This window comes from Eubalaena glacialis, chromosome 3 (assembly GCF_028564815.1).
Source record: "Eubalaena glacialis isolate mEubGla1 chromosome 3, mEubGla1.1.hap2.+ XY, whole genome shotgun sequence".
In the NCBI taxonomy this organism is placed as follows: Eukaryota; Metazoa; Chordata; class Mammalia; order Artiodactyla; family Balaenidae; genus Eubalaena; species Eubalaena glacialis.
In genome coordinates, this window is record NC_083718.1 from 6,175,936 (window position 1) to 6,191,406 (window position 15,471).

A 15,471-nucleotide genomic window follows, 5' to 3' on the forward strand; every position below is an offset into this window, starting at 1 on the left:
TTAAGATTTGTAATAATCTAGTATATTCTAGTAATCTAATATCTAAAGTATTCTACTTTAATTTCCAACATGATTCTGTTTATATACTTTTTTTATATTTAAAAAATATTTTTAAGTTTGATTTATTTGTAACACTATAAGACATATTGAGATAAAAATATTCAGGAGGTTTTGTGTTTGGAACATAACCTGAAAAAGTATATAAGAAATTTTAAGTAACACCTGTTACATTCAGTGGTTATTATTTCTCCTAATTAAGTTGTATACCTATTCAATGCTATTAAATTTTTTTTTCTAAATTTTTTTCTAAAATTCAAGCAGAACAAAAATAAATTTAGGGACCCTAAATTCTTTCTCTTGTGACCTTGAGTAAGTTTCTTCCTCTCCCCTAAGCCAATGGCTTTCAAACTTTTTTGACCAAAGTAAGAAATACTGTTTTATCTTTTTTGACCAAATTAAGGTATACATTTTATGGTAAGACCCAGTATACACACACGAAATTTATAATAAAACTCTTACCCTTACTAAATGATATGTACTCTGATATTTCTATTATCTTTTATTCCATTCTTTTTTACTAAAAAACATATATAGTCTTAATTAACTAAATTGATTTCACAACACACTAAGGACATAGTTTGGTTTTTTTTTTTCGTTTAAAAACACAAGCCTTGAACTTTTAGGCTCTTTTCAAGCTTTAAAATGTTCTTATTTGAGGTTTTAATTTTTCTCTGCCTTATAATAGTTTAATTATTTTCTTATATATGTGAACTTTAAAAAAAAAAAAACAACTAAGACCTTTGCTGAATTTAACCCTTAAACTCTTTTATTTTCTTTTTTAAATTAAGGTTTGGTGTCTGCTTGATTGGTATTAGGAGGGAGGATAATAAAAACATTTTGCTGAATCCAGGTCCTCGATGCATTATGAATGCTACAGATATATGTTTCTATATTAATATTACCAAAGAAGAGAATTCAGCATTTAAAAACCACGACCATCAGAAAAAAAGCAATGTATCAAGGTCATTTTATCATGGACCATCTAGATTACCTGTACATAGCATAATTGCCAGCATGGGTAAGTATAAATACATTTGGAAATATCATTAGTCTCTTTCTTTAAAAAGAATAATAAATATACTTTAATTTTTCTTAAAATTCCAAAGCCAAATTTAAAACATGCTTGTGTGTATTACAAACTTGGTGTAGCTAAGTATACAGAACAAAATTTCTAATCTGTTAAATTGGTAAGAAATTAAGCTAATTCAAAACTTCTAACGATGATTTCGTATATCTGATGAGTGTATAAGCACCTGACACTTCTGTGTTTCTTTGTCAGTTCTCTATTCAGTTATCAGTAGTGGCTATTTCAAATACTCTCCATTTTTCTCAAAACTGTCCTATCCTTCATCTAATTCTCACCATTGAACTTGGCTTCTGTGACACAGAAATTTAAAAAAAAAAAAAAAAGATTCAGACAAATAAGAATTTCCTTTAAATTTTGCCACCAAACCTCCTACACACCTATAAGCATTTAGTTTCTATCACAAGGAAAATGTGTTTCTTCTTTTAACTTCTAATATTTTAGTATAAATGCCTTCACTTATGCCATGGACCCTTCTCCATTTCCCCCTTGGGGACTTCAGTCTTTTATTCATCCTCATTACCTAAATTGTCTTTTTTTTTCAAAATCCCTGGTTCGTTCTCTCCTCCCTCCTTCTGTCTCTCTCTCTGACTTCACATCTCTACACACACACACACACACACACACACACACACACACTTCTGGACCTCATGTTACGACATCATCTTCACAGATAAATTCCTCTAAAGAGCTGTCTGCAGTTGATGGCTTGAAATCTTATCATTCCCTCATGTCTCTACCAGTTTAGTCTGAAATCTGCAATCATTATATCACTGAAACTACTCTGGCAAGTCCACCACTCTCCTCTTTGTCACTAAATCCAGTGGACATCTTCGCAGCGTGTGACAGTTCTTAAAATGCTCCAGTGCTTTTCCTCTGCATCCTGTACATTCATTTTCCCTAAAGAGTCACATCTGCTCTCAGAGATTCAACTGTCCTCCATAAATTGATGCTTCCCTTACCTAAATCATTACCTTAAACCTCTCTTCACAACAATATATTCAACTGTCCATGGGTTATTTCTATCTGGGTGCCTACAGGAAAAACCGACGCAGCATATTCAAAATGAACTATTCTTTCCCCCCTCATTCAAAACCATTTCCACCTCCATTTTTTTTGCTAAAAACAAATGGGACATCATCGTCCTCTGATTGGTAATGCCACAAGTCTGACTTTTACGATTCCTCTCCTCTTATACTTCATAATTCACTGAATTCTACTAAATCTGATCATTAAGTAGCCCCTAATGTCATTCATTTCTGTGTCCACTCTCAGTGCTATCAGTGTGGTCAGTCTAAACCTCCCTCATCCTTTCCCTCCACTGCAGCATCATCCCCCCAATCTTTTCTCCACGCCTCCGGCCTTGCTGCCCTACACTTTCCTCCACCTTGCAACCAGAGTAGTAATGTTTACGTAATGTTATAGTCATTCCCCTGCATTAATGTTTTTAATTGCTTCCTATGAGCCATTGGAAAAAAAGTCTAAATTTTATAACATGACTTATAATTGGATGATCGAAATCTCTTTTTTACATGAGGCAATCCCAGTTTTCCCAGGACAGTACCAGTTTATATACATTGTCCTGGTGTCATTATTAAGAGAATTCTACTTTGACTCTCAGGAATATCCTAGTTTAGAAGATAAATTACACAGTCACTTTACTTAAAGTTTTTTGGGTTTTTTTAAATGATTCTTTCTTATATTTTTAGTCCCACATTTTACCATCCCTTCAATTGCTTTCCTAAGTCCCAATCATACTAAATTTCTTTCAGTCTTCACTAATGGATTTTCATCGTCTCTTCAATTGCTCTCCTAAGCCCCAATCATATTAATTCATTTCAATCTTCCCTAATGGTTTTTCACCAGTGGACCTTAATGCTTTGTTTCCTCGGACGGGATCTACTCCTCAGCCCACAACTTTGCCTATGTAACTACTTCTAATCCTTTGCATCTCAGTCCCAATATCACCCCCTCTGAGGCATATTTCCTGGCCCTGCTTGGACTTTGTTAAGTAAATCTGATTGTCATTGATATAACATGATTATTTCTCTTCCATAGCAGTTCTATTCATTTCTTTCACACATTCAAGAATTACTTCTTGAGTACCTAGTGTGTGCCAGGAACTCTTATAAGTATTTATTTGTGATTAGAGAACAAGCAGACAAAGATCCCTAGCTCCCAGAGCTAACGTTCTATCATGGGGAAGACTTGCAATAAATAACACATATAAGAAAAAAAAGTAAATTATTTAGTATGTTAGAAGGTGATGAGTAATAAGATAAAAGAGAGAAGAAAACAGAGCTAGTAAAAGTGTGTATGAATTTTGGGAGAACTGGATTTTTGAGTGGATTGTAGACCTCATGGAAAAGGTGACATTTGAGAAAATACTTGAAGAAAATGAGGGAATTATCCCTGTGATTGTCTGAAAGAAGAACATTCCTTCAGGGATAATAGCCAGTACAAAGGCCCTAAAGTAGGAGTAGGAGTCTGACTGATGTGCTCCAGGAACAGTAAAGAGGCCCTTGTATACAATGGAATATTACTCAGCCATAAAATGGAACAAAATTGGGTCATTTGTAGAGACGTGGATGGACCTAGAGAGTGTCATACAGAGTGAAGTAAGTCAGAAAGAGAAAAACAAATGTATATTATCACATACATGTGGAATCTAGAAAAATGATGCAGATGATCTTATTTGCAAAGCAGAAATAAAGACACAGACGTAGAGAACAAATGTATGGATACCAAGGGGGAAGGGGGAGGGTGGGAAGAATTGGGAGATTGGGATTGACATATATACACTATTGATACTATGTATAAAACAGATAACTAATGAGAACCTACTGTATAGCACAGGGAACTCTATTCAGTGCTCTGTGGTGACCTAAGTGGGAAGGAAGTCTAAAAAATAGGAGATATATGTATACGTATAGCTGATTCACTTTGCTGTACAGCAGAAACTAACACAACATTGTAAAGCAACTATACACCAATAAAAATTAATTTAAAAAGATAAAAGAGGCCTTCGTGACTCAAACATGATGATTTGATGGCAAGAGTACAGGAGATGAGAGGGAAAAGGTGAAAAGAGGTCAGATCATGTTGGGCTTTTTAAGTCAATGTAAGAGTTGTAGCTTCTACTCTGAGTGAAGTGGGAGCCATGATAAGGTTCTAAGCAGAGGAACAGCGTGATTCCACCTGTGCTGAACTCCGTTTTAATACAATCACTTTGGCTGCTGTTGAGAATAGATGGTTTAGGTCAAGGATCCAGTGTATTTTCAAGTGGCATTGTTAAAAAAGAAAAAAAATCCGTGTATACTGTGAAGGTAGAGGAACCAGGATTTGCTGCTGAATGGGAAGTGAACTGTAAGAAAAAGAGACGTGTAAAGAACTCAAGGTTTTTCACATAAGCAGCAGGAAAAAGGGAATGGCCATCAATGAGGGTGGGGGAGTAAAGGTTTAGTGGGAGCCAGGGGAGATACAGAGTTCAGTTTGGGACACAGTGAATATCAAATATCTGTTAGACATGGAGAGGAAGATGTCAAACAAGAGATTAGATAGGAGTCTAGAGTTCAGGAGAGAGGTGTATGCTGAAAAAGTAAATTTTGGATTCCTGAGCTTATGTATTGTATTTAAAGCCATGAGACTGAACAAGATCATTGAGAAAATGATTGTGGGCAGAAAAGGGATAAAGACAAAGGACCAAATCCTGCAGCATGTCAATATAAATATCAGGATGATGAGAAGAAACCAACAAAGGAGACAAAGAAGGAGCTACTACAAGGTAGCAGGGAAACCAGTTGAGTGTCCTGTCCTGGAATCCAAATGAATCAAGTGTATGCAGAGGGTGGAGTTACCAGCCATGTCTGATGCTGCTAGTAGGTCAAATAACATGAGAACTGAGAACTGGCCATTGCAGTTAGCAAAACAGTGTTCTTTGTCTTGATAACAGCCCTTTCAATGAAGTGGTAGTGGAGAATGCCAGATCAGAGGGGTTTATGACAGAATGGCAGGAGACAATGTAGAGAAACTAGGTCTAGATGACTCTCCAAAAGTTGTGCTGAAAAAGAGTACAAAGAAAAGACTTGGTGGCGATGGTAGATGTGCAAGAAAGTGAGAAGGGCAAGTTAATCAGGAGTATATGTAAGAGAATGACTACAGTGATGGACCATGGAACTTAATTTAGGTAAGGAAGTGAAAAGACATCTGTTGGTTGAAGGAGACTGAAAAGCTAGTGAATTTAATAGATTATAGTTCCAGTGGGAATCAAAAAGGAGGGAGCTGGGAAGAGAATAGGTGACAATAAGTATCAAAGGATGAGATGCCAGAAATAGAGCTTATGTGTAATCGATAGTAATCATAAAATCTAGGGTATGACTGTGAAAGTGAATGGCTAAGGAATGATGGGAGAAAAGGCCATTAGTGGAGTATAATCTGTAAAAAAACATGGAATCACTATGTGTACACCTGAAACTAATATAAAACCAATATAATGTTGTTAGTCAGGTGTACTTCAATTAAAAAAAAAAACACTACGTGGGATGACAGACACAGGACTGAACAAAGAAAGTAGTGAAAGATAGTGGGTACAGAGCTGGGATATTATAGGGGATGAAAGGAAAATGGTCTGAAAGAGGCAGTGAGAACATTGAGGTTATCTCCCCACTTCCAAAACACAGGCATCTCTTTAGGTGTTGCAGACTTCAGAACTGCAGGGAAAGATGTCGGAGAAGAGCCAGGTTTTGTTAGGAGAAGGAAGGATTCAAAGAAGAACTTGTTTCTGTAACTGTGACTGCTTTCTAAAATTGTGTCTTCCCTCTGCTAAATTCTGACTTTCTCTTGATCATATCCCCCAAGCCCAGCTTGGTGCCAGATATCAGTGTTGGCAGAATTGTCAGGGAGCGACCACATTTCCTGTGTTGGGCAGGAAGATGGTAAAGAGGTAACTGGAGGTGATGTGGAGACATATTTGGGAGGGGGTGGAATTCAGAGAACATGGTTACTTAGGAAGCAGGTGGGGACTTATCCCCACCGCAAGAGTAGGGCTTAGTTTTACATAAATGGAGGTATGTCTGTTTCATTCCAAATGTAAATAAGGGGGGAAAAAATGTTTGGTGAAACTCTCATGTTCATTTGCTTGAAGATACGGAGTTGAAGGATTTCTTCTGCGGTAACTTCTCATTTCTCTCTGAATTAGATGACGTGGTCATCTGCAGAGGATAAATGTCATAAATATGGATTTGGATTAATAGTATTAAGATGCAAATCATATCATATGGCTTTATTTCGATAAATCAAACTTATAAAATTTAATGTTTGATCAGATCCAGTCACCTGATTAGTGGAAAAGTCAATCTCATTTTTTCTAAGATCCCCATCTCCCCTCTAAGATAGATTGAATTATAAATCAATCCTTATTTATGGTGCTAAAACATTGGCCGAGTGTACAGTTTCTGATGCCAACCGCCTTTGTCTCTGCTCAGATACTGGAATTGCTGACTGCGGGTCATCACGTCCTTTCCTCGGGCACAGCAGCTCTAGACATATTCTTACAGGCCCCTCGCAGGAGTCTTCCCTGTTGACTGTAGACACACCAGCCTACCCCTCCCTCTAATCTGAGTGTTGTGTATAGTATATGAAGAGGTACTAGCCTCTAAAACCTGACCTGCCACATTTATTTCAATGTTGAGGAATACCCAGATATTCTCCCCAGTCTTGTTTCCATCAACTTTCACACTCAGAAACACTGAGATGCCAAAACCCATGAGGTTTTTTTCCCCCCCTTTACAAACTCAGGCTGTTATAGTGAAGAAGGTGGCAAGGTCAGACAGAAGTCTGAAGGAAATGGAGAGTGTTTTAATAGTTGCTTCGAAGAATGAGACGAAATGAGGACTAAGGGCTTTCAGAAGGATGACCGGCTATCCATAAGAGCATACATGAAGTGAGTGATCGTAAAATATGGAGGCACTTATCCGTTAGATTGGATTATTTCTTCCAGAAGGGGAGAGACATCCACTTTCCATATACTGATGTTTAGACTAGTTTTTAAATGTTAATTAAAAATTTCAAAGGAATTTGTTTCTTCCCTTTACTATTCCTTGAGTATCCCAAGAATTCAAAAGCCTTAAGCTATTTAGATTCTCTCTCTTATTGCCCCAAGGTATTTCCGTGGCTCCTGTGCTCATGATTTTCTTTTAGGTCAAAAAAATCAAATGTCACGATTTCAGAGTAGCCCTTCTCATCACCTAGTGAAAAGCTCATCCCTCCTCCCGCTTCCTATCCCCACTATTCCGTATCACATAATTCTGTTTTATTTTCTGCATGGTATTTAGCGTTATCAGGAATTACTTTTTCCACTTCTTTGTCCACTTGATTATCTTAAAGATAAATCCATATGTGTAGAAACCTTGTCTGCCTTGTTCCTTGAATATCTCAAGTGCCTAGACTAGTGCTTGCCACACAGAGTACTTAATAAATATTTGTTGAATAAATAAAAACATTAATGGTTCTAATGTAAAAAAGCAGTTATAAATCAGTAAGAGAAAGATAACAAAATGGGGGAAAAAGATATAGTGAGAAATCCACAAAATGGAAATGGCCTAAATTTTTTTCATTAATTTTAAATAAATATAAATGGAAACAAGGTATTTTTTTAACTTAAATTTCTAAGTATTTCAGGATTTCACAAATCTTGTTTCATACTATAGAGCTGGTTGCAGCAAATATACTTTTGCACAAACACAGAAATTTTTTTATCCATGCGGACAAAAATACCCATATTAAAAAAAGAAATAAATAACCTTTGAGATTAAAGGATAAACAATATATAGTATATTTCCTGGTTATACTGGCTGTATTTCATCTCACTTTGATCATTAAATGATTGACAGGTCCTATAGGTTAGGTGGCAAATGCTTTGATGGATTTTCATGTCTCATTGTTCCAGGTACTGTGGCCATAGACTTGCAAGACACAAGCTGTAGGTCAGCAAGTGGCCCTACCCTGTCTCTTCCTTCAGAAGGAAACAAAGAAGTCAGAAGACCCAGCATTGCTCCCGTTTTAGAGGTTGCAGATACGTCATCAATTCAAACATGCGATCTTCTAAGTGATCAATCAGAAGACGAAACTACACCAGATGAAGAAATGTCCTCAAATGTGGAGTATGTAAGATTTACTGGGATTTGTGCTGGCCATGAAACACTAATATCCTTCCCTTCTGGACATCCTAGAATCAATCCTACATGCTTCTACCAAAACACCCTTCCTATTAGCCAGTATCTCTCTTTTTTTTTTTTTTAAACATCTTTATTGAAGTATAATTGCTTTACAATGGTGTGTTAGCTTCTGCTTTATAACAAAGTGAATCAGTTATACATATACATATGTTCCCATATCTCTTCCCTCTTGCATCTCCCTCCCTCCCACCCTCCCTATCCCACCCCTCTAGGTGGTCACAAAGCACCGAGCTGATCTCCCTGTGCTATGCGGCTGCTTCCCACTAGCTATCTATTTTACATTTGGTAGTGTATATATGTCCATGATGCTCTCTCACCCTGTCACATCTCACCCCTCCCCCTCCCCATATCCTCAAGTCCATTCTCTAGTAGGTCTGTGTCTTTATTCCCATCTTGCCACTAGGTTCTTCATGACGTTTTTTTTTTTTCCTTAGATTCCATATATATGTGTTAGCATACTGTATTTGTTTTTCTCTTTCTGACTTACTTCACTCTGTATGACAGACTCTAACTCCATCCACCTCATTACAAACACCTCCATTTCATTTCTTTTTATGGCTGAGTAATATTCCATTGTATATATGTGCCATATCTTCTTTATCCATTCATCCAATGATGGACACCTAGGTTGCTTCCATGTCCTGGCTATTGTAAACAGAGCTGCAATGAATATTTTGGTACATGACTCTTTCTGAATTATGGTTTTCTCAGGGTATATGCCCAGTAGTGGGATTGCTGGGTCGTATGGTAGTTCTATTTTTAGTTTTTTAAGGAACCTCCATACTGTTCTCCATAGTGGCTGTATCAATTTACATTCCCACCAACAGTGCAAGAGTGTTCCCTTTTCTCCACACCCTCTCCAGCATTTATTGTTTCTAGATTTTTTGATGATGGCCATTCTGACCGGTGTGAGATGATACCTCATTGTAGTTTTGATTTGCATTTCTCTAATGATTAATGATGTTGAGCATTCTTTCATGTGTCTGCTGGCAATCTGTATATCTTCTTTGGAGAAATGTCTATTTAGGTCTTCTGCCCATTTTTGGATTGGGTTGTTTGTTTTTTTGTTATTGAGCTGCATGAGCTGCTTGTAAATCTTGGAGATTAATCCTTTGTCAGTTGCTTCATTTGCAAATATTTTCTCCCATTCTGAGGGTTGTCTTTTGGTCTTGTTTATGGTTTCCTTTGCTGTGCAAAAGCTTTTAAGTTTCATTAGGTCCCATTTGTTTATTTGTGTTTTTATTTCCATTTCTCTAGGAGCTGGGTCAAAAAGGATCTTGCTGTGATTTATGTCATAGAGTGTTCTGCCTATGTTTTCCTCTAAGAGTTTGATAGTGTCTGGCCTTACACTTAGGTCTTTAATCCATTTTGAGTTTATTTTTGTGTATGGTGTCAGGGAGTGTTCTAATTTCATACTTTTACGTGTACCTGTCCAATTTTCCCAGCACCACTTATTGAAGAGGCTGTCTTTTCTCCACTGTATATGCTTGCCTCCTTTATCAAAGATAAGGTGACCATATGTGCATGGGCTTATCTCTGGGCTTTCTATCCTGTTCCATTGATCTATATTTCTGTTTTTGTGCCAGTACCAAACTGTCTTGATTACTGTAGCTTTGTAATATAGTCTGAAGTCAGGGAGCCTGATTCCTCCAGCTCCATTTTTCGTTCTCAAGATTGCTTTGGCTATTCGGGGTCTTTTGTGTTTCCATACAAATTGTGAAATTTTTTGTTCTAGTTCTGTGAAAAATGCCAGTGGTAGTTTGATAGGGATTGCATTGAATCTGTAGATTGCTTTGGGTAGCAGAGTCATTTTCACAATGTTGATTCTTCCAATCCAAGAACATGGTATATCTCTCCATCTATTTGTATCATCTTTAATTTCTTTCATCAGTGTCCTATAATTTTCTGCATACAGGTCTTTTGTCTCCTTAGGTAGGTTTATTCCTAGATATTTTATTCTTTTTGTTGCAATGGTAAACGGGAGTGTTTTCTAAATTTCACTTTCAGATTTTTCATCATTAGTATACAGGAAGGCAAGAGATTTCTGTGCATTAATTTTATATCCTGCTACTTTACCAAATTCATTGATTAGCTCTAGTAGTTTTCTGGTAGCATCTTTTGGATTCTCTATGTATAGTATCATGTCATCTGCAAACAGTGACAGGTTTACTTCTTCTTTTCCGATTTGGATTCCTTTTATTTCTTTTTCTTCTCTGATTGCTGTGGCTAACACTTCCAAAACTATGTTGAATAATAGTGGTGAGAGTGGGCAACCTTGTCTTGTTCCTGATCTTAGTGGAAATGGTTTCAGTTTTTCACCATTGAGGACAATGTTGGCTGTGGGTTTGTCATATACGGCCTTTATTATGTTGAGGAAAGTTCCCTCTATGCCTACTTTCTGCAGGACTTTTATCATAAATGGGTGTTGAATTTTGTCGAAAGCTTTCTCTGCATCTATTGAGATGATCATATGGTTTTTCTCCTTCAATTTGTTAATATGATGTATCACGTTGATTGATTTGCGTATATTGAAGAATCCTTGCATTCCTGGAATAAACCCCACTTGATCATGGTGTATAATCCTTTTAATGTGCTGTTGGATTCTGTTTGCTAGTATTTTGTTGAGGATTTTTGCATCTATGTTCATCAGTGATATTGGCCTGTAGTTTTCTTTCTTTGTGACATCTTTGTCTGGTTTTGGTATCAGGGTGATGGTGGCCTCGTAGAATGAGTTGGGGAGTGTTCCTCCCTCTGCAATATTTTGGAAGAGTTTGAGAAGGATAGGTGTTAGCTCTTCTCTAAATGTTTGATAGAATTCGCCTGTGAAGCCATCTGGTCCTGGGCTTTTGTGTGTTGGAAGATTTTTAATCACAGTTTCAATTTCAGTGCTTGTGATTGGTCTGTTCATATTTTCTATTTCTTCCTGGTTCAGTCTTGGCAGGTTGTGCATTTCTAAGAATCTGTCCATTTCTTCCAGGTTGTCCATTTTATTGGCATAGAGTTGCTTGTAGTAATCTCTCATGATCGTTTGTATTTCTGCAGTGTCAGTGGTTACTTCTCCTTTTTCATTTCTAATTCTATTAATTTGAGTCTTCTCCCTTTTTCTCTTGATGAGTCTGGCTAATGGTTTATCAATTTTGTTTATCTTCTCAAAGAACCAGCTTTTAGTTTCATTGATTTTTGCTATTGTTTCCTTCATTTCTTTTTCATTTATTTCTGATCTGATCTGTATGATTTCTTTCCTTCTGCTAGCTTTGGGGTTTTTTTGTTCTTTCTCTAATTGCTTTAGGTGCAAGGTTAGGTTGTTTATTCGAGATGTTTCCTGTTTCTTGATGTAGGCTTGTATTGCTATAAACTTCCCTCTTAGAACTGCTTTTGCTGCATCCCATAGGTTTTGGATCGTCGTGTCTCCATTGTCATTTGTTTCTAGGTATTTTTTGATTTCCCCTTTGATTTCTTCAGTGATCACTTCGTTATTAAGTAGTGTATTGTGTAGCCTCCATGTGTTTGTATTTTTTACAGATCTTTTACTGTAATTGATATCTAGTCTCATAGCGTTGTGGTCGGAAAAGATACTTGATACGATTTCAATTTTTTTAAATTTACCAAGGCTTGATTTGTGACCCAAGATATGATCTATCCTGGAGAATGTTCCATAAGCACTTGAGAAAAATGTGTATTCTGTTGTTTTTGGGTGGAATGTCCTATAAATATCAATTAAGTCCATCTTGTTTAATGTATCATTTAAAGCTTGTGTTTCCTTATTTATTTTCATTTTGGATGATCTGTCCATTGGTGAAAGTGGGGTGTTAAAGTCCCCTAGTATGATTGTGTTACTGTCGATTTCCCCTTTTATGGCTGTTAGTGTTTGCCTTATGTATTGAGGTGCTCCTATGTTGGGTGCATAAATATTTACAATTGTTATACCTTCGTCTTGGATTGATCCCTTGATCATTATATAGTGTCCTTCTTTGTCTCTTGTAATAGTCTTTATTTTAAAGTCTATTTTGTCTGATATGAGAATTGCTACTCCAGCTTTCTTTTGATTTCCATTTGCATGGAATATCTTTTTCCATCCCCTCACTTTCAGTCTGTATGTGTCTCTAGGTCTGAAGTGGGTCTCTTGTAGACAGCATATATATGGGTCTTGTTTTTGTATCCATTCAGCCAGTCTGTGTCTTTTGGTGGGAGCATTTAATCCATTTACATTTAAGGTAATTATCGATATGTATGTTCCTATTCCCATTTTCTTAAATGTTTTGGGTTTGTTATTGTAGGTCTTTTCCTTCTCTTGTGTTTCTTGCCTAGAGAAGTTCCTTTAGCATTTGTTGTAAAGCTGGTTTGGTGGTGCTGAACTCTCTCAGCTTTTGCTTGTCTGTAAAGGTTTTAATTTCTCCATCAAATCTGAATGAGATCCTTGCTGGGTAGAGTAATCTTGGTTGTAGGTTTTTCTCCTTCATCACTTTAAGTGTATCCTGCCACTCCCTTCTGGCTTGCAGCGTTTCTGCTGAAAGATCAGCTGTTAACCTTATGGGGATGCCCTTGTGTGTTATCTGTTGTTTTTCCCTTGCTGCTTTTAATATGTTTTCTTTATATTTAATTTTTGATAGTTTGATTAATATGTGTCTTGGTGTGTTTCTCCTTGGATTTATCCTGTATGGGACTCTCTGTGCTTCCAGGACTTGATTAACTATTTCCTTTCCCATATTAGGGAAGTTTTCAACTATAATCTCTTCAAATATTTTCTCAGTCCCTTTCTTTTTCTCTTCTTCTTCTGGGACCCCTATAATTCGAATGTTGGTGCGTTTAATGTTGTCCCAGAGGTCTCTGAGACTGTCCTCAGTTCTTTTCATTCTTTTTTCTTTATTCTGCTCTGCAGTAGTTATTTCCACCATTTTATCTTCCAGGTCACTTATCCTTTCTTCTGCCTCAGTTATTCTGCTATTGACCCCATCTAGAGTATTTTTAATTTCATTTATTGTGCTTTTCATCGTTGCTTGGTTCCTCTTTAGTTCTTCTACGTCCTTGTTAAATGTTTCTTGCATTTTGTCTATGCTATTTCCAAGATTTTGGATCATCCTTACTATCATTGTTCTGAATTCTTTTTCAGGTAGACTACCTATTTCCTCTTCATTTGTTAGGTCTGGTGTGTTTTGACCCTGCTCCTTCATCTGCTGTGTGTTTTTCTGTCTTCTCATTTTGCTTATCTTACTGTGTTTGGGGTCTCCTTTTCACAGGCTGCAGGTTCGTAGTTCCCGTTGTTTTTGGTATCTGTCCCCAGTGGCTAAGGTTGGTTCAGTGGGTTGTGTAGGTTTCCTGGTGGAGGGAACTAGTGCCTGTGTTCTGGTGGATGAGGCTGGATGTTGTCTTTCTGGTGGGCTCGTCCACGTCTGGTGGTGTGTTTTGGGGTGTCTGTGGCCTTATTATGGTTTTAGGTGGCCTCTCTGTAAATGGATGGGGCTGTGTTCCTGTCTTGCTAGTTGTTTGGCATAGGGTGTCCAGCACTGTAGCTTGCTGGTCGTTGAGTGAAGCTGGGTCTTGATGTTGAGATGGAGATCTCTGAGAGATTTTCGTCGTTTGGTATTACGTGGAGCTGGGAGGTCTCTTGTGGACCAGTGTCCTGAAGTTGGCTCTCCCACCTCAGAGGCACAGCCCTGATGCCTGGCTGGAGCACCAAGAGCCTTTCATCCACACGGCTCAGAATAAAAGGGAGAAAAAATGGAAAGAAAGAAAAAAAGAGGATAAAATAAAATAAAATAAAGCAATTATAATAAAAAATAAGAAAAAAATTATTAAGAATAAATTTATTAAGAAAAAAATTTTTTTAATTTTTAAAAATAGATTTATTAATTTTTTATACTAAAAATAAGAAAAAAATTATTAAGAAAAAATTTATTAAGAAAAAAATTTTTTTTAATTTTTTAAAATAAAAAATATGAAAAAACTTACTAAAAATTTTTTTTAAATTTTTTAAAAAGAGAAAATAAGGAAAAAATTATTAAGAAAACATTTATTAGGGGAAAAAAAATTTTTTTAAGAAAAAAAAAAAAAAAAACGGACGGACCTAACCCTAGGACTAACGGTGAGAGCAAAGCTATACAGACAAAATCTCACCCAGAAGCATACACATATACACTCACAAAAAAAGGAAAAGGGGAAAAGTTAATATATCCTGCTCCCAAAGTCCACCTCCTAAATTTGGGATGATTCGTTGTCTATTCAGGTATTCAACAGATGCAGGCACATCAAGTTGTTTGTGGAGCTTTAATCCGCTGCTTCTAGGCTGCTGGGAGAGATTTCCCTTTCTCTTCTTTGTTCGTACAGCTCCCGGGGTTCAGCTTTGGATTTGGACCCGCCTCTGCATGTAGGTCCCCTGAGGGCGTCTGTTCCCCGCCCAGACAGAACGGGGTTAAAGGAGCAGCTGATTCGGGGGCTCTGGCTCAGTCAGGCCGGGGGGAGGGAGCGGTACGGAGGAGGCGGGGCGAGCCTGCGGCGGCAGAAGCTGGCGTGACGTTGCAGCAGCCTGAGGCGTGCTGTGCGCTCTCCGGGGAAGTTGTCCCCAGATTACGGGAGCCTGGCCGTGGCGGGCTGCACAGGCTCCCGGGAGGGGCGGTGTGGAGAATGACCTGTGCTCGCACACAGGCTTTTTGGTGGCGGCAGCAGCAGCTTTAGCGTCTCATGCCCGTCTCTGGGGTCCGCGCTGATAGCCGCGGCTCACGCCTGTCTCTGGAGTTCGTTTAAGTGGCGCTCTGAATCCCCTCTCCTTGGCGTGCAGCGAAACAAAGAGGCAAGAAAAAGTCTCTTTCCCCTTCGACAGCTCCAGACTTTTTCCCGGACTCCCTCCCGGCTAGCTGTGGTGCACTAACCCCTTCAGGCTGTGTTCACGCCGCCAACCCCAGTCCTCTCCCTGGGATCCGACCAAAGCCCGCGCCTCAGCTCCCAGCCCCCGCCCGCCCCGGCGGCTGAGCAGACAAGCCTCTCGGGCTGGTGAGTGCTGCTCGGCGCCGAGCCTCTGTGCGGGAATCTCTCCGTTTTTCCCTCTGCGTCCCTGTTGCTGTGGGATCCACGCTGATAGCCGCAGCTCGCGCCCGT

At 38.1% G+C, this 15,471-nt stretch overlaps 1 protein-coding gene across 1 annotated transcript in view; it reads left to right on the top strand.

Moving 5' to 3' along the window:
* The window catches only part of KCNT2 (potassium sodium-activated channel subfamily T member 2), a 379,130-nt gene that overhangs the window by 265,714 nt on the left and 97,945 nt on the right, over window positions 1–15,471 (top strand). Inside the window, exons 16-17 of the mRNA XM_061185285.1 lie at window positions 849–1,078; window positions 8,091–8,304. Coding sequence (XP_061041268.1) covers window positions 849–1,078; window positions 8,091–8,304 — 444 coding nt within the window. The remainder of the gene's footprint in view (window positions 1–848; window positions 1,079–8,090; window positions 8,305–15,471) is intronic.